Source organism: Ornithodoros turicata, chromosome 1 (genome assembly GCF_037126465.1).
Source record: "Ornithodoros turicata isolate Travis chromosome 1, ASM3712646v1, whole genome shotgun sequence".
NCBI lineage: Eukaryota > Metazoa > Arthropoda > Arachnida > Ixodida > Argasidae > Ornithodoros > Ornithodoros turicata.
The window spans coordinates 179,157,356-179,183,530 of record NC_088201.1 but is presented as its reverse complement, the minus strand read 5'-3'; the positions used below and the strand labels follow the sequence as shown (position 1 = coordinate 179,183,530).

Here is a 26,175-nt window from a genome sequence, read left to right as displayed (position 1 = left end):
ACGAGGATGAGGAGGTATGATGGGACGTCACCGATGACGGCATAAGGAGACTCGTTCTGGTTTGCCGGTCAGTGGGGGTCAGCGCCTTGTCCCTTTGCCGCCGTAAACCTGTTTTGCCAGTTTTCCCGGAGAATTGGGGATAGAAGGAGCGGCCGAAGCATTACCGAGCAAGAAGAAAGGCTTTATCCGAACCCCGAACAGCCGAGTAGCAGACGACAGCGGAGTAGCAGACAGCATTTCTCTAGGCCAATCAGCGAGCATTCTCCTTATAGCGTCAGCGCGAGGTTCCAGGCAGATCACAGGCTGGTACTGCTCTTCACCATCGTTGCGCACGGTAGCTTTTTGCGGCGTATTTTAAATTCAATTTCTGAGATAATTATGACTGTGGTGTAAATTACTTCGCATGGTGCACCTTACTGGCCTACTTAACAGTTTTATAGGAAGAAAACTGGGTGTTAAAAATGACTTCTGTGCTACTTTAAACCTGATTCATGGAGCAATCGGGCGATAATGGAACCTCTGTGTGCAATAACGGGATAAGTCGAAAAATTGGTAAGCGAGAAAACCTCAAGTGAATAATTAGTAAAATAATTGTAACTGGGTTTCCTCAAATATCGCAAATACAAAATGTGTAACATTTATATATGTGTCTACTCTGCATGCATGTCCTGCCGGCGTCGTTTTTGGGTGTGCGGCTTGGCAGAAATGGAACAAAAACCAGGCGCATGACATGTCCCCTTTTTTCAATGTAACACCCCGTGCACAGGGTTATCGCGCAGAAGAAAAAGAAAAAAAAAAGAAGCAGCAGTTTTTGATGAGTCGGACATTGGAGATCGGACCATGGAGATGCCAGGTAGAGTGAAGTCACCTGTGTCAGTCAAGTCAGTGAAGTCAGCCTGGATCAGCTTATGGTGCTGCTAAACCAACGCAATCTTGAAAATAATGTCCTAGATGACCAGCATAACATGACTTATTAGCTTACTGCACACGTTTTTTTTTTTCTTTTAAGGTAAGGTAAGGTAAAGAGTGATATTAAACGGTAGGAACAACTTATTTATTTACACATGGTAAACAAGACTTTCGTGCACGAAAGTCTTGTTTACCATGTGTAAATAAATAAGTTGTTCCTACCGTTTAATATCACTCTTTAATTTACTCACCACCGGCAACTTGACATCGCCTATTTTTTCTGCCTTCGTAAGGTAAGGCAGGAAGAACATGTTTTTTCGAGTGGAAGTCAAAGTTCATTTCTGCATCGTAGCAAAATTTAAGCTACACCAGAGGCGTGGTCTGATTGTCCATCCCATTGACACACATTTATCTCCCGTTTCATACCCTCCTGTAGCGGGTTAATAAATTGTAATACGGTCCTAAATTTTCTTTGGCAGGTACATACTGGTATGCAGATGTCATTGCAACAGAAATGCTAAAAAGGGGATAAGTCGACTTATCCCCTTATTGCATACAGAGGCTCAATTGTGCCTACGTGTGTTATTGGGTGCTTTTGTTTCTCCTCTTGTCTCTTAAGTCCTTTCCTAATCTTTTTTTTTTTTTTTTTTTGCTGAATCGTGACCTTCCAGCAGTAATACCCGAAGGCATAGACAGTGTTAACACACATGGGTGTATTGCTGGGAATGTAAGTGACCCATTCTTACATGTGTTACACGTGGCGACCTTTGTTCGTCTTCAGTGGAAGCGTCACTTGAAGATTTCATAATGAATGGAATTCGGGGAAAAATCTGGTTTAACCCGAATTGGTGGGAGGTCAGTTTGGGGAGGGGGAGGGGAATAACCGGGCGGAATCGAGTTTAACCCGAAAAAGTCACTCCCTAACCATACCTCAGTTCAGTAAGGTGGTGGCCGTCACATGATCACCATTGGTCTTAGATTGGACCGATACTGGCAATGTTGGCCCATTATTGGTCCGAGATTGGACCAATATTGGCAATGTCAGCACAACATTGGTCCAAGATTGCACCAATAGTGGGCCGGTACTGCCAATATTTCTCCAGTATTGGGCCATCATGTTGTGCTGCTTGGGTACGTACAGAAACAGTACGAAGGTGGCCATCACATGACTTGAAGCGTTGCAATGTGACTTGTACTTCTCTCCTGTTTTCATCTACTTCAGGTGCAGCAGCTGGGATGTGTGACATTAAAGAAGAACCTCAGGAGGACTCTTCGAATGAACATCCAATCATAGAAGTCAAAACAGAGCCCTACAATGTTGCAATCTTGGCAGGACAGGAACAGATGGGACAGAGCTGTCACTCAACATCAGAAGGTAAATAAATACAAAATGGTCGAGGGGATTTGGTCAGCACCAAATTGAACGGCACAATATGGACGACAAGAGGGATGCAACAGAAATGCTTTTCGGTTTTCTGTTCATTATGGTATCAGTTTTCCAGCACGTGCCCTCTTCTGCGGAAGATTCTCTCAAAGTAGACAAAATAGACCTGGAGATTCTTTATCGAATTCTGTATTATTGCAACTGTTGCACACTTTGGCACATGGGCATAACGATGCCCATAACGATGTTTCTAAGTGAGGAGACAAGTAACAGTAGAGGCAACCAGATGAATCAAGCGCAAAATAATCCGTTGTGCACTACTTGTGTCGTCCTGTATCTCCCTTCACGTACTGCCACAATGTTCAGCCCTAATCAGCACACTCTGCATCATTTACCATTACTGGATTGGAAGAGTACAGTGCTGCACAGAACTTTACGGAACGTGCCTCAGTGCATCGCAGTGAATGGTAATGTACGGACCTACAGAGAGGTGTCTGGCTTGCCGAGGCACACGTCTCCAACTCCGTACGGTCTCATTCGGGGGGGGATATGTTTATTAAGAAAAAAAGAAAAGAAAGGTCAGCCAGACGGACATCGGCTTGCTATTCCAAAAAAAATGAAAATAGGGGAAGAAAAGAAAAGAAAACGAAGAAAAGGAAGAGAAGAACACAAAACTAAAACTGAAAAGCTGCTAGCTTGTTCTTCTGAGGAAGAAATGTGCTGAGTCGTGCTCCATAAACTTTTGTCCAGCACTGTACAAGAAAACAATTTGGCGTGATCAAGGTTTGCATACGGAAAGAAATATCAGCTTTCATAAAGTTCCTACTTTGTATTTCGTTTCTGCCTGTCTTCATGGGGAGCCTTGCGCAATACTGCATAGTATTACAACTGCGTTGCATAGTTGTTCAGAAATTTCAGGTCTTGGGATCACTCTGTATCCGCTGCACGATGAATAATTGTTTTTTTTCTTGCGATTCCAGCGTGGCACTTTTAACGCCAAAGTGGGAAGATGCGGTAAATTTTGAATTGACTCTGGAAAGCTATGCCACGAGGAGGAGTGGCTTTGATAACATATTAAGCTCCCATTAATTTGACCTTGACAGCAATGCTAAAGTTGATACCGAATTATCTGAAGATCCAGTTAAAGAATGAGCTAAAAAAATGAGCAGGATCAGTTGTTACCGAAAGCAGTGTATGACCTGGAAACACGCATCCGACAAATGCTATGGCGTATTAGACAACGGTTAGTACAGCAAGTTGACAGCCTCCTAGAAAGCAATCCCTAGGGCAAGCTCCGATCGTATGAAATAACTTCTCTGTGATCATTTCATCACTCCTTCATTTGAAAATTGACTAGCAGTCAAACACATGGCTGACAAGCCACATTTACTTATTCCATCTATGTGCATTTTCCCCGTACTGCCATCCAACTATCCAATCCCCGGACTATTCAATCACATACAATCCTGGACTATCTAATCACATATGTGATCCGGCACAATACGTACACTCTTGTACAGCTTTGAGTTATTCCAACAATTACGCAGATTTACTAAAAATTACACGACACTGAGTACAGGCGCCAGTGACTTGAGAAGCCAATAAACGGCCTAAATGTGTAACAACAAAATAAGACTGCAATTACTAATAAAAAAAAGAAAGAAACGGTTGTGGCCATCCCAAATATAGCTCCGGGCTTTTCATCCGGAGGTCCAACACCTTGCTTCTCAGCAAATAGCAAATCATGCACAGTGGGGAGTTATTTGCAGAGCTGGCCACAAACAGCGTGACAAGGCACAGCAAAAGTTGTGTCATGTAGTTTCTCAAAAATCGTGAATCAGAGATGGCGGCTGGAGAGATGCCCTCTTATTGTCAGGTTTCTGAAATTTCAGGAGCAAAAGAAAGCACTGGTATGCTCCGAAATCAAGACCAAACCAGAAGTACTTGTGATCAAGCATCTTCAAGTTGCACTTTTTCAAATGCGCAGCTCCAGGTCAGCACAACAATAGCTGAGCCGCAAGTTGACAACACTCCACTAGTCATTATGGACAGTCAACCCACGGAACAACCTACAGACCAGGCCAGGTCATGTGCACTTGCCTGCACGGCAACAGCAAGCCCAAGATGCCACATGTTTGCACGGAGTCACAATGAGTCTGAAAAATGTCCAGCAACTTCTTCGTTGCGCCTTGAAATGGGAGAGGAGGGTTTTGCCCGTGAGACCTGTCCCTCTGCACTGTCTGTGGGTCACGAGAACCATGTGTCGAAGCATACTGATCAGAAGCTATGGAAGTGCTATTGTCCTGAACAGCTCAGGCAAAGCACAAGCCTGTGGTGTCACAGGCAAGCACACATAGGCGCGAAAACATACAAGTGTGATCTGTGCGCTGTGGAGTTCAGCCATAGTGGTCTCCTACAGCATCACAAGCGGACACACGCTGGAGAGAAGCCATACAAGTGCGATGTCTGTCCTGCAGAGTTCGGCCAGAAAAGGCACCTGCAGGATCACAAGCGGACACACACGGGTGAGAAGCCATACAAGTGTGATGTCTGCCCTGCAGAGTTCAGCCAGAAAGGACACCTACATTATCATAAGCGCACACACACAGGTGAGAAGCCATTCAAGTGCGATGTCTGCTCTGCAAAGTTCAGCCAGAGTGGGAACCTACAGTTTCACAAGCGGACGCACACAGGAGAGAAGCCATACAAGTGCGATGTCTGCCCTGCAGAGTTCAGCCGACGTGGTAACCTACAAGGTCACAAGCAGACACACACTGGCGAGAAGCCATACAAGTGCAATCTCTGTCCTGCAGAGTTTATCCGGAGCACGGACCTGCGGCGTCACAAGCGGACGCACACTGGCGAGAAGCCATACAAGTGTGATATCTGTCCTGCTGAGTTTAGACAGAGCGGGCACCTACATTTTCACAAGCGGACGCACATGGGTGAGATGCCATACAAGTGCGATGTCTGTCCTTCGGAGTTCAGCCAGAACTGGAATCTTCAGGATCAGAAGCGGACACGCACTTGCGAGACACCATACAGTACGATGTCTGTCTTGTAAAGTTCAACTGGAACAGGATCACAAGCGTACACACACGGACGAGAAGCCATACAAGTGCGACATCTGCTCTGCAAAGTTCAGCAAGAGCGGGCACCTACAGATTCACAAGCGGACACACATGGGGGAGAAGCCATACAAGTGCGATGTCTGTCCTTCAGAGTTCAGCCAGAACTGGAATCTGCAGGATCAGAAGCGGACACGCACTTGCGAGACGCCATACTGTATGATGTCAGTCTTGTAGAGTTTCTGGAGCTTGGACCTGTGGCTCACAAGCGGAGACACACTGGCGAGAAGCCATACAAGTGCGGCATCTGCTCTGCAAAGTTCAGCAAGAGCGGGCACCTACAGATTCACAAGCGGACACACATGGGGGAGAAGCCATACATGTGCGATGTCTGTCCTTCAGAGTTCAGCCAGAGCTGGAATCTGCAGGACCAGAAGCGGACATGCACTTGCGAGATGCCATACAGTATGATGTCTATCCTGTAGAGTTCAACTGGAGCGGGTGCCTACAGGATCACAAGCGTACACACACGGGTGAGAAGCCATACAAGTGCGACATCTGCTCTGCAAAGTTCAGCAAGAGCGGGCACCTACAGATTCACAAGCGGACACACATGGGGGAGAAGCCATACAAGTGTGATGTCTATCCGTCAGGGTTCAGCCAGAGCTGGAATCTGCAGGATCAGAAGCAGACACACACTTGCGAGATGCCATACAGTATGATGTCCATCTTGTAGAGTTTCTGGAGCTTGGACCTGCGGCGTCACAAGCGGACACACACTGGCGAGAAGCCATACAAGTGCGATATCTGTCCTGCTGAGTTTAGACAGAGCGGGCACCTATAGATTCACAAGCGGACACACATGGGGGAGAAGCCATACAAGTGCGATGTCTGTCCTTCAGAGTTTAGCCAGAGCTGGAATCTGCAGGACCAGAAGCAGACACACACTTGCGAGACGCCATACAGCACGATGTCTGTCTTGATGACGCATGCTTCGTGTGAATGAACATGATAATCATGTAAAACTTTGCCTAGTGATACAGTACCGCAGACAACCCGCTCGATCTCTGTGCATGAAGCGCTCATGAAGGCGCTCGACCGCGAATTTAGAGATGCACGTGTCTAATCTACATGCATGTCCTGTTAGCATCGTTAGCATCGTGTGTGACTTAGCAGAAATTGAACAAAACCGAGGAGCATGACATATCCCCTTTTTACTATATAACACCGCACACACAGGGCTTTAGTGCAAGAAAAAGCAGTTTTCACGATTCGGACAATCGTATTGATGCCAGGACGGGAGAAGTTACCTTTGTGCAGTGGAGCAGCTTACATCGTGATTATCGTGCTGCCAAACTTGTGCAATCGTGAAAATAATGTGCTGTATGGCCAGCAAAATATGACTTATCAGCATAGTGCACACGTTTTTCTGATTACAACGCTCTGTAGCAGTGCTGACACGGTCACTTGAGGTAGGAATAACATGTTTTTCGAATGGAAGTCGAAGTTGATTTCTGCATCGTCGCAAAATTTAAGTTACACCATTTGTATACATGTGTAGAATAGGGGACGGATCTAGCTGTCCATCCCAGTGACACACGTGCATTTCCTGTTTCTTATCCTCCTATAGCGAGTCAATAAATTGCAATACGGTCCTAAATTTTCTGTAACGTGTACATACTGGTAGATAAAATACTGAAAAGTATGTATGGTAGGTAAAATACTAAAAAGGGGATAATCTGACTTATCCCCTTATTGCGTACAGAGGAGGTTCAATTGAGGGCCCTGGCCTGTACTTTGCCAGGCCTAGGTCGTGTTCAAGCCTGTGTTATGCCAGTGTTAGTTAGCCTCGGTACAATTTCACAGTTTGGTATTCTGCAGCAGGCTGTGCCGGGAAGTCCATAAATTTCCCGTGCTTGGGCCAGGCTCGAGCTGAGAAACTCTGGCTTGGACCGGGCCCGGGCAGGTTAATCAAAGAAAGGTTGGGCTTGGGCTTTGAGTTAGTCAGGTTTGCAGGCATGCAGCTGCTCATCTTTCGGTATTCCCAATGGTGAGACCTTCGGCATAACGGGAGTCCTTACGTATCCCTTGTTGCAGCTGTGAGCAAGATAATACTAGTTCAATCAGTGTTTCCTGGCTTTGCTCTTTATAGAACACAGCAACCATTCCTTTAAGTGAAATTAAGATAATTATGCGAACGTAGGGCCGGAGACAGCTATGTACAACTTGGCACAGAACCCGGAGCGATGCAATCCTTCAGGTGAAAACTACAGCGGCGCCACCGCCGCAGGTGAGAACCGGCGACGGGTTGGCGTATTGGTTGCGTGGGTGCATTGACTATCGTGGGGAGCCTCTATCGGGACCCACGGTATTCTTCTAGGTCACTATAGCATAATTACCAGAGCAGCACAACATGTTTGCCCAATGTTGGACCAATATTGGCAATGTTGGCACAACATTGGTCTTAGATTGGACCGATACTGGCAATGTTGGCCCAATGTTGGTCAGAGATTGGACCAATATTGGCAATGTCGGCACAACATCCCGTTGTATGAATGTGTGTATGAGTGAGCAAAAATGTAAGAATGAAAGGAGGATGAGTGAGAGAGAGTGGCTGCTTTGTCCCTTCAGATGACGCACACTTGGAAGTCGCTGAGAAGGCGTGTTAGTTTAGCTCAATTGGTAGAGCCCTGGACTGGCAATCCAGAAGATGTGGGTTCGAGTCCTACAGCTGGCTAACCTTTTCAGTGACTTTCATCTTTCTTCGTTAATTTTTTAGGCAAATTGAGGCTTTGTACGTATTTGCCCCTTCTATGTTGTTCCAGCCTCAGAGCATCAGTTCTTTCATCTTTCCAATGTGTCTTATTTCTCTCCTTTTTTGTTTCACTTCAGGATCGATGGCTATGATGTGCAACACTAAAGAAGAACCTCGAGAAGACTCTTCGAATGAACGTCCAATCGTAGAAGTGAAGACAGAGCCTTACAATGTAGCAGTATTGGCGGAACAGGACCAGATGGGACACAGTTGTCATTCAACATCAGAAGGTAAGTGCAAAATGGTTGAGGGAATTTTGTCAACATCAAATTGGATGGCAGCACATGGACAAAAAGAAAGATGCAACAGAAATGCTTTGACGGTTTTCTGTTCAGCATGTATCAGTTTTACCAGCATGTACTCTCCTCTGTGAAAGATTCGGATTTTGCAGATTCTTGATCCAACTTCGCATTGCTGCAAGATTTGCTGGTGGTGATGTGGGGAATGAAATCATGAACCCCTTCACAAAGGCAATCTAATTTTCTCGAATACAAAGCAGCTCCGAAAGGCTCAATGTAAAACCATGAAATGTCAATGAACTTCTCCATTACTGGTCGTTTTTATCACTCTGGACATCCTCAGGACTCACACTTTGGAGGCATTTTTGTCTCACTTTGCCGATGTGACACACATAAAACAAATCTAAAAGGGATGTAGATGGGGAATCCCAGGGTCTGTCTGTGCATATTTCGTGAATATCCAAGCCGTGTGTTGTTGGAGATCTTTTAGCACGTCGGGGTGAATTGGATTGAATGCTCTTTCAGAAGTCCGCACATTATATGGTTATATTATATGGTTGGTGGCCCTGCACATAATTTCTATGGCCGTTGGCTTCAGGTTATTGAAGATTGCTTTTGCCACAGGGATATTAGAGTCGCTGACTGATATTTGACTGATTTGATATGACTGATATTCAGACTCCAAAAATTCGCACTTTCCACTTTTTGGATAGAGCCAATGTATTTCTGTTTCCAATATTATAGGACAGTATTTTGGATGGAGTGCCTGGTCTTTTGTACTCATTTCGCTCTGAGCATACCTACTTTTGTAGGGGTGTGCGAGTACCAAAACTTAGACTGCAAAAGTTTTCAAACATTCGAAACTCTCTGCGAATCGAATACGAATAGTATTGGAAACCAAGAATTTGAGTAACTTTCAAATATTTTTATCCAGTATTAAAGCTATGCAAGTAGCAAAATTTCCACAGCAAATAGTTGCAGTGTGAATTGAACCCAAACGATTTCTTCAGATGGCAAATTGAATTCGAATAATCAGAGAATGCTCAATTCGAATACGTCATGGTGAAATACTTTGTGGTGTTGTGCTTGTTCGATGATGTTCTGCTCCGAACTTTTCACCCAGCATAAAATATTGTGAGAGAAGGGTCCCTCTGTGTTGTACGTATTTTGTTGGCTGCATTAGTGAGATGAACTGTTAACACAAGAGTTAACATGTTTCACAGCAGCCCGCTTTGCGTGCATCTCCTCAGTCCTGTATTTACATTGTGAATTTCCCGTAATTTTTTTTAGAAGCTGCGCACATTTCTATCCGTTATTGAACATAACTATGAAAGTTGTGGACTTTGGTGAAAAGAATATCCACCAAAATGGCAGAAACGGGCCTGTTGTTACATGACATCTCTAAGCTCTTTTACTAAAGTGTCGTGCTCTTCAGAGTGAAGTGCCTGATGATGTGTGTGACTAATCAAGAGTTCACCGTAGTGCGAGTGTGCAGCGATTACTGTGGGGTGTACGTTGAGAGAATGCTGATGGGCTTGCTGTCATCTGTCCTCTAACTCGCAGAATTCCATCTTTGCCAAGAAACAGTCTAACATCATGTATCTTCGAAGTCTGGGGAACCTGCTTTTTTTTTTTTGGGGGGGGGCATGAATCTCATCCATGAAGGCCACATGTTGTACTTGTCTAATCCGATAACGTTCAGCTGACATGACTTTGGTTGCTCGAAGGGCCCCCGTTTGCTTTGGCCCTGACGCTGAACTGCCGGATTTTCATCTGTCTGTACGTAGTGCCATCCTTCTTTGTCAGTTTTGTGACGAATTTCCGAGACGGTTGCATACGAAGTGCGGCCAGCAGGTTGGATCGCCTCATATCCACTGCAGTACAGTGGTAGAGTCCGTCCAGAAACATGCAGTGTGCACAAGCTTGAAGTTGTCCCGTAGGTACCATGTGAGTCGAGACGACATTAACATGCCAAGAGGACTGGCTCCCGTGGCATAGTGGTTAGTATGATCGCTTTCCACGCCGAGACTGGGAGGTGACACGGGTTCGAAGACCCTGTCACCGGCTGTGCTGTCTGAGGTTTTCCGAAGACTTTGTAGACGAATATCAACACAGTTCCCGCGAAATCGTCCCAGGACGCATACTAATCCCGCTGTCCCCCCACTCCTCCCTGCTGTCCTCTCTCCATCTGTCCACATCTGTATGTCGCTCACAGCCACAGTTGCTCCACTGCGCTGAAAAAGGAAAGGAAAGGGATAGAAGACACCTGATACCGTGTATTCACACGAGGGACATACTCATGGAATATTCTAGCGGAAGGAAGAGCAAAAACACTGCTTACCGAGCCGAAGTTCCGTCCCGTGTTGTGTTGAGCATTCACACGGTGCGGAATACCGGGACTGGGCGTACTGCTGCGTTTAGCAGACGACACTTCGCAGACGGCGATGTCATCGTCTTTTCCTGTCGTCTGCTACGGAATATCTTGTGGCTGTGGCGCGCTCACATGACAGCAGAAAGCTATGACGTCTTTCGCATCTTTTGCTTCTGGGGAAATGTCGCTCGTGTGAATACATAGATAGAAGACATTCACATATGGCTCTATCATATTCCTCTAGTGCGGGGGAACACATCGGCCTTCGAGTTACTTGATAGAAACATCTTGTAGCGATCTTCTGGTTGTCACCCATCAAGACATTCGCTTTCCATGGGGGTGCAATCACATATCTTCCACTCCTGAACTCTATTGACCGTTGAAATTCATCAACAACCATCCCGTGTCGTTCATCATGGTTTTTCGCTGACGCCGACGCCTATTCTGTCAAGATCTCAGATCCGTTCCATCATATCAGTTACTTTCTTCCTGGTGTATGGAGCTCACATTCAGCACGGCGATGTTGTGACCACCAGCTGTTTTTATCTTGTTTGTAGGCGAGTACGGCCCATGTTGTGTCCATCCAAGGATGATTTCTACTGCTGAGATGCCGGGAAGATGATGATGAATAGAGCCTGAAGTTTTAGGGTTTTACCCGATTTTTCCCCGAATTTGCACCCCGAATTGAAGGTTGCCTCTTTAGGGTGAAACCCGATTTTTACCCGGCAAATTGCCCTCACTAAGACATCTGTAGGAATGCACACTAACTTGTTTGGCAGCAAATGCAGTTACATCACCATTTGTACCAAACCAGTACAGTTAGTTTGAGTAACTGAGCCCGATTTCTCCCCGAATTTAGAATACTGGAAGTTTTTTCTCCCGAATTCACATGAATTTCGAGCACACGTTCATTTACCCGATTTTTACCCCCCGAATCTAGAAAAAAATATTTCCCCAAAACTTCAGGCTCTAATGATGAATGATGAATCAGTAGTTGTATTGGTAGGGAGTCTGGATTAGTGGTTGTGTCCGCCATTTGAGGTTCCATTCTTGCAGTGGTTGTTGGGATAGGAGGGAGGGAGTCGGAAGGGGCTTTGAGAAAACTTGGGTGCTGATTTTTTCAACGACAGAAATCGAGCGAACTGTAATGTCCTGTCTCCGAGTGTGACCACAGGTGGACTTGAACTATGTCGAGTTCTTGTGGGCGATGAGGTAGATTGCTTCCAAAGGATGATAAAAAAAGTGATAAGCTCTGTGTGGACATGTTTGCATTCGAGAGCTTTCGATAGGTGAGGAGTTACGAATGTGTTTGGATTAAGCGTGTTACTAGTATTTCCTCTTTGGTTCCACCGGTGAGCGCCATTTTGGTTTGTAAAAGAACACGTTGATTGCATGCAGCGATGGTGTCAAGGTTGACCATGTCACCCTTGATTGATGCGCCATGGCAGTAGCCTCGCAGCAGGCAAAACAGCTACTGGATAATGGGATAACCCACGTCAAAGTCGTGGGTTATCCCCCAGTGGGGTGAGAGCAGAGGCTACACCTTTAGGATAGCTACCCTGCTTCAAAAGGGATGAAGCGAAGCTGAACATGAACATGGCTTGGAGAGTGCCTGCCCTCCGCATCCTCCTATTGGCCCACATCCAGGTGGCGGGGCCTCCCTCGCTCTTGGTCAGCAAACGCAAGGATAGTTGGCTGTCCAGTTCTTGCAACGATAATTTGAACGTTTGGAGACAGTCGATCCTTTCCTCCGGTTCCGCCAGGTCTTGAGGCTCCGTGCGTGCGATGCATCCTTCGGGTTCGTTCTTCAGCACCGTCACCCGCTCACGTATGACCTTTGGATTCCTGGTCACTTGACTGTCCTTCCGTTGCAGAACTCCCTGAAATCCTCTTCTTCAGCATTGCATAAATGGGCATTGGATTGTACCCTCGTTACAGTGCCATTTTGTAGAAGATGAGATAGAGGGACTGTTGTATGATGATGTTTGAATGCTTGCCCCCCTCCCCCTTCATGGAAAAAAGTTCTGGGAACACCCATCTCAGTACACCACTACTTGATCTGTAGACAAGGATCACAAAATATCACTGAATAACCGTTCCTGTCTTGCGTGGGAACCTTATGATGCAAAAATGTTTGTTGACAGCCTTGAAACATTACAAAGTACACGTAACGCAGTATAGGCAGCCAGATAGGTTACGCACGTGTCTTGTGTGCTCCAAATAAATTGTTACTTTTGTTTTTTTGTTTTTTACATTATTCCTCCCACTGGTAGTAATAATTGGAACGTATAGTAATAATTTGATTGTTCTTTTGTCTTTCTTTGTGGTCAGCCATTCCGTTTCAGAGTGTGTGGTTGGCCTTTGATTGGATGTGATCGAAGACAGGATGGACAGCAATGCACAGACACCTTCGTTTCTGCTTAATTTTTCTCGTTGTTGCATAGATCATTTTAAATGGTCATATCAGGTGCTCTGGTTTCATCACACTTTCTTTTCTCTTTTTAGTTCAAAGAAACATTTTGCTTATGAAATATCTCCTTTTTGTTAACTTCTGTGTTTTTATGTGAAAGCATTGCCCTCTTGTGTACGACTATCCTTGCGTTTGCTGACCAAGAGCAAGGGAGGGTCCGCCTCCTTGATGTGGGCCAATAGGAGGATGCGGGTGGGAGGTGGGCAGGCACTTCCCAAGCCTCTGCTCTTGCCTAAGAGATGACACGGTATTACGGTTGTTTCACGTGTCGCATGGCTTCAGTCACGGAGGACCAATCTAACAGACAGCTGCCACTTGTTTTGTCTGTCGCAAGGCTTCTGTCATGGCGCACCAATATAGCCCACAGCTTCGCCTTCCGTTTACTACTTCCTCTTAGCCTCCTCCCCATGTTGATGGACGGTGAGGCCACGTGTTTGATTGGTGTGCCATGGCAGAAGCCTTGAACCAGGCGAAATAACGGTAGCTACAATCAGTCTTGGGTAGTAACTAAGTTACTCTTAACTTGTAACTGTAACTAGTTACTTTTGGGGTAACTAGTTACATTTCCAGAGAAGTAACTTTTAACTGTAACTAGTTACTATTTCTGTGAAAGTAACTGCAAAATGTAACTAGATACTCAAATAAATGTCGTTCCTTTTTTTCTCTTTACTCTACCTTCCCCTACTTCCCCCTAACAGTGTCTTCCTTCCTTTTATCTGTAATGGGTATGTGCCCCGTGCCTTGGGCTCTTGACTGAGCCGGGAATTCCAGCTTTGCGAACAGGAATTAGTGAACAGAAGTTAGTGACCCTCAACGGTTGGAGTGAGCCATATGTGAGTAATAGTGTCACTGCCCTAGCACGGGATCCTGCTTCCTGTGGATATGGACAAGGGAATGATTATGCACAAAGAGAGACTTTCCGGGCAGTTTATTGCAAATGTTAATGAACGTATGTTTTTAACAACTGTATCACCCTCTCATGGTCATTTTTTAAAAAAAGTAACTGTAATGTAACTAAGTTACTTGCTCTGAGTAGCTGTAACTGTAACTAGTTGCTCGACCAAGAAAGTAACTATAACTGTAACTTAGTTATTATTTTTGGCAGATAAACTGTAACTGTAACTCAGTTGCTTTTTAGAAGTAACTTACCCAAGAGTGGCTACAATTATGCCTAAGCCCCGTTCAGCAGTTGGTTAGATTGGTGCACTGCACCAAGAGCCTTGCAACACTGTACACAACAGTAACGGTGCGCCATGTCTTAGGCCAGAGCAGAGGCTTGGGAAGTGCACACCCTCCACGTCCCCCTGTTGGCCGGCACCCAGGAGGTGGGGCCTCCCTCTCCTTGGTCAGCATAAGCAAGGATAGCCGCTTTGCAATGTGGCTTACGTTTCTCCTGTTTTGCCTCACTTCAGGATTGATGGCTGAGATGTGTGACATTAAAGAAAAACCTCGAGAAGACCCTTCAAATGAACGTCCAATCATAGAAGTGAACACAGAGCCTTACAACGTTACAATCTTAACGGAACAGGACCAGATGGGACACAGCTATGAGTCAACATCGGTTGGTAAGTAGAAAATTGTTGAGGGGATTTTTCACAAGCTGTCACACAGGCACTCTACAGTGACAGTTGAAATAAATTGCGATTGAATATATGTGTAGCGCCACCAGGTGTGGAATTTGTCAGGGTCAGGTGGATCCAGTGCTCTTTGAGAAGTTGACGCTTACATGGTTGGTGGTGCCGCGCATGTTTTCAATGGGCATTGACTTCATTGATGATTGAAGATTGCCTTTGTGACAAGGATATTAGTCAACACCAAATTGAGTGGCATGATATGGACAAAAATGAGTGATTCAACAGGACTGCTTTTTGGTTTCATATGCATAGGGTTCTTCGTTTTCGGGTTAAACCCGATTTTTCACGATAGGTAGTTCCCCCCAAACAAATCTTCGAGAATTTGGGTAAAACCCGATATCTACTCGAAATCCTTGCGGTCCTTCAACTTGTCGTTCTCGGTAAACCATCGGAAAAGTGAACCATAATATCACCAAAGAGAGCTGTTTGTGACAACCTATTTGTCCTTCTGTTTATGATACCCTCCTGCAGGAGTCAAAGACGAGCTTTTGTGGAGCTCGGGCATGTGTTTGAATGCTGCGGTCATTCACTGTCCCAGTTCCGACCAGAAATATAAATATTATTGTTACTCGTCCCAGTGTCACAGCAGTGGATCGCTTCATATGCCTTTCGTTTCACCGCAAAATTCCCCAGTGACATATCATACAGAGATCATAGCGCCCGATTTCTCCCCGAATTCCCTTGTGTAAATAGCACCCGATATTTCCCTCCCGAATTTGAAAAATCATAAAACCCGAAAACAAAGAACCCTACAGTGATATGCATCATGTATCAGTATTCCGGCCTGTGAAAGATTCTCAACGTAGCAGAATACATATACACTGAGATTCTATATCCAATTTTGCATTATTGCAACTTTACTTTTGTAGACTTCGACTGCATTAAACAACTGCGTACAATGATGTAGACAGGTAGAAATCTAACGAACCGGTAGGGAAGTAACAAAGGGCATTGCCAATCAATTGCTTGCTCTTGAAGTTTCCCCATGTAACCACTAACCTTCTTATCTTTCGGAATGCTCGCCAATTCGTAGCCTGTTGTCCCATTTCGTGAACCTCCCATTTCTGTTTACCGGCTACTTACCGGCTTCTGTAACCGGCCTCTACACTCTAACACATTGGCCATTCGCTACGGCCGTAGAAGTCCGTACGGACCCTTTCTTCCCTCCGGGCTGTTGATCCACAATTTGCGTGAACCTTTGACTTGTCATAAGTAAGTACCATGCCAACGATGAGGACGGTGCCCAGGAGAAGGACAGTCTCTGTTTGAAATATCGGAGCCTCCTGTCCTGAGGCAACTCCCTTCGTACTTTCGTAATTTGAAAAGTCATAAAACCCGAAAACGAGGAACGTCGAGAATGCAGTCACTGTTTAGAGCCTGAAGTTTTCGGGAAATATTTTTTCTAAATTCGGGGGAATAAAAATGTGCTCTAAATTCATGTGAATTCGGGTAGAAAAACTTCCAATATGTTAAATTTGGGGAGAAATCGGGCTCTGTAACGAACTGCACTGGTTTGGTACAAACAGTGATGTAATTTGTGTTCCCCGCTATACAAGCTAGTGTGCATTGCTACAGACGTTTCAGTGAGGGCAATTTGCTGGGTAAAAATCGGGGTTTCACCTTAAAGAGGCAACCTTGAATTCAGGGTGCAAAATTCAGGGAAGAATCGGGTTAAACCCTAAAACTTCAGGCTCTATTTATAATTAGGGACTGACGTTTTAGGGTTACACCCTACTGGTTCCCGATATTTACCACTAGATTCAAAGAAGGAAAAACAGGGCATAACTTGATATCTCCCCGAAAACTGCTGCACCAGGGGGATCCGAAGTCGTCGCAACTCAACGCACGCAGAACTTTGGACTCTGCGTCTATTGATTACGCCGTGTGTGTTACGCCGGGTAAACTGATGATTTGTACCGGATTCAACCCTAATCAGCCAGAATTGGGTTGAATCAGGTGCAGTTCAACCTGATTACACCCGAATTATTGAAGCAAAATATATAACCAGATATTTACCCCCGATTTTGCTGAAAGATAAAACCTGAAAATCGGGCCCTAATAATGATGTTTGTAAGTGAGGAGGCAAGTAGCAGTAGGTGCAACCGAAGAAATCAAGTACAAAATGATGAAAAGGGTGTGTTCCAGTGTATCCCTTCATGTGCTCCCAAGCACTACTGTATTGTGGAAGTACAAGCCAACAGTTATGTGCTGTCAAGGTTTGTTAACGGAAAGGTATATGAGCTTTTGAAAAGTTCCCAGATACTTTGTATTTCGTTCTCATTTCTCCTCATGAGGAGGAAATGCAGCCTATGCAGCACTGCATTGCAGGTATCCGTCTATGTGTTGCACAAGTCTTCCAAAACTTCCTGGTCCCACCATGTGATCTGGCAACAGATGTCGTTGGTCGTGATAATCTCTGCCAGGAGGACATTATCTCCAGCTGCCTCCTCGGTACTGCTGCAAGAGACAAAAGGCCAATATCGAAGCGGCACAGAAAACGCAACCTGCCTTATTGATGACGGATATATCTGTTCTCATTTTCCATACTTTGATGTCACAATTACAAGGAGATCTGCGAGCTTAATGGTCTGTTATTTAATCTCCAGTGGTAGTGTTTCCGATCAGCTGGCATCAGTTGTTGTACAGTAGGCGTTGATATATTTTTGAAGCCAACGCATGCTAGCAGGTTAACAGTTCAACAAGGACGACCAGAAGCTCCCAGAGTGACCTTGTCCTCTTGAGCGCATGTGACTGTATTCTCATACAGAAAATACAGACGAAATAAAAACCAAACAAAAGTCATAGCTGAGCCAGGTAACTAAAACCGTGATTATCGAGAACGATTTTTGTAAGACGTACTAGGGCTCCGTTTTCCCTGTGACGGTTACTTTTGATCAGAGCATCGAAATGAACCGTAAACCAGAGAGAACCGTTATTTTTTTTCCAGAATCAAACATTAATAGAAAAGGAAAGACTGACGGCACTTAGCAACTGTTCCACAGTATTATTAGAGCCTATTCTGGGGAAACAGCTCTTTTAACCTTTACGGATCGCATGAAGCAATCCATCGACCAGGGCGCGGCTTGGCCATGTTTCTCTTCGTCGAGTTCTTTAGAGCATTTGACTGTGTCAAACGCGAATTTCTTCCAAAATTATTCATTCCAAATTAGCCAGGTATGGGATCACAGGACCTGCGTTTGGTCTAATTTCCAGTTACCTTGAAAACCGGCCTCGTGTTGTTAGGTGTCAGGAGGCTTTGTCTTAACCTGTGGATCATCACTAGGTCTGCTTCTCTTTTTACTGTGCACAGTCGCCGACCGATTTTTCGGACTGACAAAAATCCTGAGTTTCCAATATTTAGGACAAAAGTTGCGGTTTTATCAGACACCTTATTGAGGCAAAGTCGGACCGTTTTTTGCAGGTACGGTTAGATTTTTTCGTACATATTCGCTTTTTTTCATCCCTTCGCCAGTGAAACCACGAAATGATGGCCGCGCCTTCAAGTGATTCTGAGGGTGTCACGATCGACCTCGTGCGAATGCGATGAAGACGCAAGCATGTCGGCAGGTTCATCAACAGGTGTCCTGCAGCTCATGGACCAAGGAATCATAAAAAATCTCAAGGTTCTCTACTGGTCCCGCCTGCTCTCGCATGTTGCACTGTGCTACGAAAACGAAACTAACTCTAATGTTATATGCTTGTCCCCGTGCTTCATATTCTTGCCGACTCGTGGGAGTCGCGGGAAGCAGTGAAAGGGAGTACTATAGCGAACAGTGTTTGTCAAGCCGGATTTTGCAAGGACAGTACGAGCACAGTTGGCCCCGCGATCGACGACGGATCGGCGGACGGCCGGGCATTGGTAGAGGACCTCCGAAGCTCAGGTATGACAATAGGTTCAGGTTCAGGTTGTGCCTTTCCCCTTTAAATCGGGGCAGGTCTCCTCAATGGATCCACTGGCATTAAAAAATAATAAAACAACAATAAAATAGGGCAATGGTCAGTTTTGGTATGGTGGTCGTCGATGGGGTTGACGCAGGAGGCTTCTTGTCTGTTTCTCCCAGTCGGTGAGGTGGCGCTTCGTTCCTTCGATGGTGTTGCCGATGTCGCTCTCGTCCGTTCTGTTTGTGGGAGTGTTGAGTCCAAGTGCGGGGGCGCCATCTTCGCACTCTGGGCGGGTGTTTCTGGTAGCTGCGCATCGAAACATGACGTGCTCTAGATCTTCTTGTTCCTCGCCGCATAGGATGCATTTTTGGTCGTTCTGGGGTCCGAACAGCTCTGCCAGCCGTTTACGTGTCAGGAGGGCGCCAGTCCTTGCTTGAAATACCAGACCGCTTTGGTGGTCACCGTTGTGGTAGGCTGTGGGCGATGGTTCTTCCTTGAGTTGAAGGTATAATTTTATGCTATGTTTTTTGCTTGTTCGTTGTCTCCAGTAGTCCTTTTCGATTTGGCTCATTTCCTTGTGTATCGTCTTGTTCCATTCTGTTGCAGTTTTTGCTTTGTGTCGGCTTGTTCCCTTACGGTATTTGGAGTCGATACGTCCCATTCGTTTTGTCCATTCCGTTTTCACGCCTTTGTACCGAATATGGTGGAATATTTTCTTTGCTATTTTGTTTGGAGACAGATGAATAAGTCTTCCCAGATATCGTGTTTTGGACCTTGCCTCTCGGTACTCGAAAGTAGACCAGCTGATCTCTCCGTCTATCGCTGCATTCGCTGTGGCCAAGTTTCCGCCCAATATCCACTTCCCTATTTCTCTCTGTTGGCGTTCCAATGCTGCCATAGTTGCAGAGTCGTAGCATAGGGCCTCGTTTGCGTATGTTGCCTGTGGAACTGCGACGGTTTTCTAAAGAATTCTCCCTACGAGGTATGTATTGTAGGAGTGCCGGGCCAAGTGCCATGTGTGGCCTTTCTTTTTGTTTGCAGCGGTGATCAAATTCTTTTTGTGGCTTTCCAGGTAGTCTGTGTTGTTTTCGAGGAGTACGCCGAGGTATTTGAACTGGCCAGTTTTAGTGATCTCGAAATTTTCAATAGGGTTGGGCTGGGCCAGAGGGCACTCCTGACTACGGCAGTCCAGAGCCATATATTAAAAGGGAGTCTGGCCATTGGGAGGAGTCACAAAAGGAGGCTCGACCTGTCAATCACAGTTTCGCTCCTCTGATTGGTTCGCTTTTTACCAAGGGGGTCGCCATGACACCTTACTGCCACCCAAAATGGCGACAAAAACAAACGCGGTGAAGCGGGGATTTCGTGACAAAAATTGTTCACAGACTACGCTGATTTTACGCTGGAAATGTAAATCCACATATACCTTTCTCAGAAATCAGTTTCAACTTACGCTCATCCATCGACATCTAAGCGAAAATAATACGTTTTGTCACCGGCGTTAGGCCTAGTGAACACGACGGTCGCGGCGATCACAACGAAATCATAACAAAAACGGCACTGTGCTGTACAATCTTATATTTAATTGCTGGATTTCATGGATATAAATAGTATTGCCTTTTATATTCCAACTATTCATATAGATGTGTTTTAAAATCATACCGACGACAGAATGTGTCCCAGCAGGTGGTTCTGCCGGCAGCCGTGCAACGGCGGAAGCAGACGACAGTTCCCGACGTACCTTACGCTCCCTAGGTGGCGTTCATGAAATTTGCACCAAAATTCCACTGCTTTTGCAGATTGCAAGATATATCCATTTCAATCCCATCCAATCCACTTGCCACCCAAAATGGCGCTGCCCATGTTGGATACAGGGACAAATAGTGAGGATAGGCTGATTGATAGCGCCCCATATTTCAAGACTTCATTGGTCGGAAAGCTGAAAAAGTGGGTGGAGCTTCAGGTATAGGCATGACCCATTAATGGCCAGACTCCCTTTTAATATACGGCTCTGCGGCAGTCAGCGCCACTTGTGGGGTTAGTGCTAAGTTTTTCAAAGTAGCGTGTTCTCTCATTACGCGCATGATATGTGCTGTGTCAGAATGGCAGGGCTGTGTTGCGCTTTTTATAAGGCAAAAGAGACCAATGATTGTTTCCCCATCAAGTCGGAAGAGGGAAACCGTAAACAGCGGCGCGTTTTTGGTGCATGGCAGAATATTATGGGACAGGCTCGAAATACAAGTAGAATGCCGGTGCTCCCCAGGTGCTGTAGATATACTAGCTCTGAGCGAAACCTGACTGAAGAATAAAGCACGAATGCATACAGTTGGATATGTCTCGTTTCAAATGTTTTACTCAGGTTTACGAAGAAGGTGCGAGAGCCGGAGGAGTAATGATTTATAAAATGAATGGAGCGAGCATTATGCATACTTGACAGTAGCCAGTAGTCTGCTCTTTTTATGAGCGTTGCATTTCCTCTTTTCCTTCTTTGCTTACTCCAAACCAAGCTACCACTTATCACATATCCGTGACTGTTTCGAAAGAGAAGAATATGGGAGTCAGAGCAGAACAGTCATCAGAACAAAAATGTCTTTGCGGCTGAGATTATTGACTTTGAGACACTAACTTAATGAGAGACATGTCTCGAGTGCAATACAACTTTCATAATCCAATGACCAATTGCAATGACTCCCGGTGGATACTGCGCAGGTATAATGATCATTTTGGGATTCACATGCACTCGCGACATCTCATACTTCTCCTATGCTTGCCAAGCACTCACTGTCTAGGAATTTCTTTCACCTATACCTGTAGAATATGTAACTAAGAATTTAAAAAAATAAATGCGTAATCCACGTTGCTCATGATTTTCACATAGGTCAACGTCTACGACAGAATGGCGTAGACGGAGGCGAGCTGATGGACGAAATTCATTATTTAAAGAAACCTGAGCGTGGAGCACGAAGCAGATACAAAGACCGAACAGCTCAAGTTTATAAGCTTGCAGAATCACACAGCTATCAGCTTGACTTTGAAAAAAAAAAAAAAGAAGAACAGAAAAACAGATATGATACAGGTACGCTCTGGTGTTCTTTGTGCAGTTCGTACATTTTATAACAGTAACGTGGTCCGGGCGCTTTTATTTTTCCCGTTCACAGCGCTGTACATTCTCAGATAATGCACGGAAGCAGCTGGAAGGTCGTACACAGCGCATGTAATCACATTCGTCGCCCGACGAGTCTATGTTGAAACTTTGCCTCCCTGTATCACCAGGGGAGAAACGCGGCGCTAGTGTCGCGCTGCCAAACTCCAGGCGAACTTCCCTATAGTGCAAGTGCGTCTCTGCGCATGAGAGGAGGCAGTGAGAGGGAAAAGGGAGGGCGCCGCCGTAGCCAATGGGACTTCCTGAGTGGAGTAACCGGGACAGGAGATATGTGCAGTACGCTCGGTAACTTGCAGAGCGTATACCTGCAAGTGTAACGTTTGAAACGTACGCCAAAGTGGATGAATGTGCAGAATTTTGTGCCGAAATGACTGATGGGCAAGTCGTTTCAGAGGTTGTCGACCTGAAGCGGAAGGCTCAGACGATGACGACGACGATGACGCGAGTGCTATTGTTACTCCTTCAACGGCAGCATTACTTGCGGTCGTGATACACTCGGAAATGTCTACCGTGACAATGTGACATTAGCCGAAATACGTTGCTATGCCATTTGTCGCATATGCGCAGCAAAGTAGATGCGCATTTATTTTTCTTTTTTTTTTCTTTTGTGCCTTTTTGAGTTTTTCTCTTTAATAAAAATCATTTTGGAAGAGATTTGTGTCATCGACTGAAAATTCGGACTGCTCGGTAATTCAGACAGATTTTGGTGGCGTTTATAAGTAAAAAAATTCGGTCCGCGACTGTGTTAACGGCCTCCCTGAGCACGTTGAATTTTCTGAAGCATCGTTGTATGCAGATGACACTACGTTACTGTTAGCTGGCAAGCATATGGATGATCTATCATTAAAATTAGAGAAGGGAATTGGTAATCTCGTTTAATGGTGCCACACTAACAAATAAGATAGGATAAATTTGTTTATGATACTTTTTTTTCACAGTTACATCGGGAGTCAAAGGGCAAGCCCGCAACACAGTCCCGCAAATAACTATAAATAAGAATTATAAATAAATAGAGATTACAGTTAAATCCAAATAAGACAGTGTCCACGATTTTTTATTCTCATTAGCACAATGTTGTCATGCCCACTTCACTATCTCTTCTGGAAGGCTGATTACAGTTTTGTCATGAAACCGAATTTTTAGGTGTTGTTTTTGAAAGACCTCTTCGTCTTACATTGCACATTAATCATATCATCCGCAGGATTTCATATGGTTTAAGTGTTCTTGGGAGGACCTGAAAGAATTTCCCATCATCTCTCTGTCTTACTCAGTCTGTATTAGGTTCTTATACATTCCCACTTATCTTGCTGTACTCCTGCTTGGCGCTTAACTCACACAACGAATCCTCGTGTGCTTTAGGTATTGCAAAACCGTGTTGCTAGGATCACGTTTTGTTTGCCTTTTTTCTCTCATGTCCGATATCGTGACATTCATATCCCTAGAGTTCACGAGATAGTTTCTTAAAGTCTACTCAGCTTCACTCACTGCATATTAAACCTTAATCTTGCTTGCCGAAAATTAATTTTAGTCACCTCGGTTCAAAACCAACGCATGGGGGCTGGAGCAGGTGGTGGGTCGAACTTACACGTGGTTAAAAGAAACTATGGGAGGCTGTCATTCTTGTTTCGGGGAGTCCGTGGGCGGAACCAGTTGTCTCATGATATAACAAAGATCCGTCGTTTTTCTTTGTTTAGAAATCGAGCGAGGCATACGTACCAACTCGTAGTGCAGTTTAATTGGTCTGGATTGATCAGTTGTTATCTCTTGAAATCGATTTATCTGTTCTGGTATTGTTTGTTTCATTGTTTTATTTTTATGCCATTCTATTGCACCTTGCAGCCTTACCTAACTCCAGATTGGCATAGGCACTTTTCATGAGGGAACCTTTAAACGTGATTTTCCCTCAGGTTCCTTCAGTTCCACGTCAGTTGTATGTATTATTTGAACGAATGAAAATAAAATGATTGAAATAAAAAAATTGTGAATCAGAGTCTTGCGCCTGGACTGGTATGCCAGTTTATTTTCCGATTTCCAAAATTTCAGGAACAAGAGGAATCACTGCTGCGCTTCATAATAAAGACCAGCCCACAGGAGCTTGTGATCAAGTGTCTTCAAGTTGCACTTTTGCAAAGGCACATATTAGCACATCAACAACTCAATCACGATTCGACAACACTGAGCTTGGCACTATGGACATAGTTCACCTACGGTTACCTGTGCACCTACTGATGCGCGTGCAGACACACAAGAGAGAGAAGCCACAGAAGTGCAATCTCTGCTCCGCAGTGTTTATTCAGAAAATGGACCTGCTGCGTCACAAGAGGGCACACACAGGGGAGAGACCATATAACTGCCATCTCTGCCCTGCGGAGTTCAACCAGAGCACAGACCTGAAACGTCACATGAGGACGCACACGGGTGAGAAGCCGTACAAGTGCGACGTCTGCCCCGCGGAGTTCAGCCGCAACGGGTATCTACGGGATCACAAGTGGACACACACGGGTGAGAAACCATACAAGTGCGATCTCTGCCCTGCGGAGTTCAGACAGAGCAAGGCCCTACTGCATCATAAGCGGACGCACAATGGTGAGAAGCCATACACGTGCGATGTCTGCTCTGCGAAGTTCAGCCGGAGCGCGAACCTGCAGGTGCACAAGCGGGCACATACGGGAGAGAAGCCGTACAAGTGCGATATCTGCCCTGCGGAGTTCAGTTCAAGCAACGCCCTGCTGCGTCACAAGAGGAAGCATAACCGGCGAGAAGCCATACAAGCATGATGTCTTCCCTGCATAGTTCATCCGGAATGGGCACCTACGGGATCACAAGCGAACACACACGGGTGGGCTACCGTACAAGTGCGAAGTCTACCCCGCGGAGTTTAACCGGAACGGGTATCTACAGGATGACAACATGCATGGGCAAGAAGCCATAGAAGTGCAATGTCTTCCCTGCAGGGTTCATCCAGAGCAGGTCCCTACCATAGCCGTATATATTAAAAGAGAGTCTGACCATTGCTGGGTAATGCCTATACCTGAAGCTCCACCCACTTTTTCAGCTTTCTGACCAATGAAGTCTTGAAATACGGGACACTATCAATCAACCTGTCCTCACGATTTGTCACTCTATCCAACATGGGTTGTGCCATTTTGGGTGTAAAGTGGATTGGATGGGATTGAAGTGGATACGCCGCACGATCTGCAACATGATCAACTCTTCAGGTACATTGGAGGAACGCTCATTACGGCGATTACAACTAGTCCCACCTTCGGACAAGGAGGGAGCTTTTTGAAAAAAAAACTGATGATACAGCTGCCGATGGGGCTGCCCGACGATCTATCATTACAGTGGCATCCCAAGTCTCGGGGAGCACCTTTCGTGCCAAGGGAGTAACAACTGGATGCTACAACTACTCCCCTATTACTTGACGTTGCTGGATTCTTCTCGAATCTGTTCAGTGACTGCCTTTGCGTGTGTTATGTGGTAACACTGTACCATGAGTGTCATCAAGGATGACTCTTCAGTTGCATAATTTGTTTTTTTGTTTCTAATATTGTCAGCTCAAAATGATGCATTTAATCCAAATAAATTAACCCATTCAGTGGTACTCCTTTGTTAGCAACGCACTTACATGGCCAATGCAGGAAGCAGCGGACAGTGTACTGGAGGTGTAACCGTCATCCATTTCGTCATGATGTCTCGTAAATATCTGCTGCTTGTTGGCTTCTATCTTTTTGTGTGACGGCATTATGTACATTCGCTCAGATAATAGGACAAGAACGCACTGCAGCGGGTGGGTGGATAAGTCAGGTGCACAAAGATACGAAAGATATGCAGGACGAGGCAGGAGCGAGTTGATGGCGCGCTGCAGGTAGCAGTCATCCATTTTGTCCTATGCCTTAGCCATAAAGAGCCTCGAAGGCATCTGCAGTCAGGAGTAGCATCTGCCTTTGCTTATTGTACAGTCATATCTTCTTCCGGAGTTGATATCCGGAAAGGTCATTGTCTGGAATATATTACCGGGCCAAAGAGTGCTACTATTACATTTTGCCTCTGTTATCTGGAATTTGTTATCGGTACCCAGACAGTAAGTACGAGGACCAATCTTCCAGGACCTGGGTCATTCCGATTCGCTTATCTGGAAAAGTGTTAACATCCCCTATCTCTTGCACGTGCTCTGTTCGCATTATTATTCGCATTCAGTTATTCCGGAAAAGGGTCATATCTGACTGGAGCATTCTGT

The 26,175-nt window shown here is 45.4% G+C and overlaps 1 protein-coding gene and 1 non-coding gene across 9 annotated transcripts in view; both read left to right on the top strand.

Annotated features, from left to right (window-relative positions):
* Positions 1-26,175, top strand: part of LOC135378838 (zinc finger protein 271-like) — a 41,125-nt gene that overhangs the window by 8,935 nt on the left and 6,015 nt on the right. For 4 of the 8 annotated variants that reach the window (XR_010418587.1, XM_064611949.1, XM_064611950.1 and 1 more), the window contains exons 4-6: positions 2,132-2,284; positions 8,254-8,406; positions 14,669-14,821. Coding sequence is in view for 7 of the 8 variants with exons in the window: in XM_064611949.1 (XP_064468019.1) it covers positions 2,132-2,284; positions 8,254-8,406; positions 14,669-14,821 (459 nt within the window). In the remaining variant the exon portion in view is untranslated. Of the gene's footprint in view, positions 1-2,131; positions 2,285-4,185; positions 7,652-8,253; positions 8,407-14,668; positions 14,822-23,978; positions 25,540-26,175 lie in introns of those variants that run through there. The other 4 variants (XM_064611954.1, XM_064611952.1, XM_064611951.1 and 1 more) reach the window with 4 other exon arrangements.
* Positions 8,026-8,098, top strand: Trnaa-ggc (transfer RNA alanine (anticodon GGC)). Its single transcript has one exon. It is a non-coding gene; the product is annotated as a tRNA-Ala (tRNA).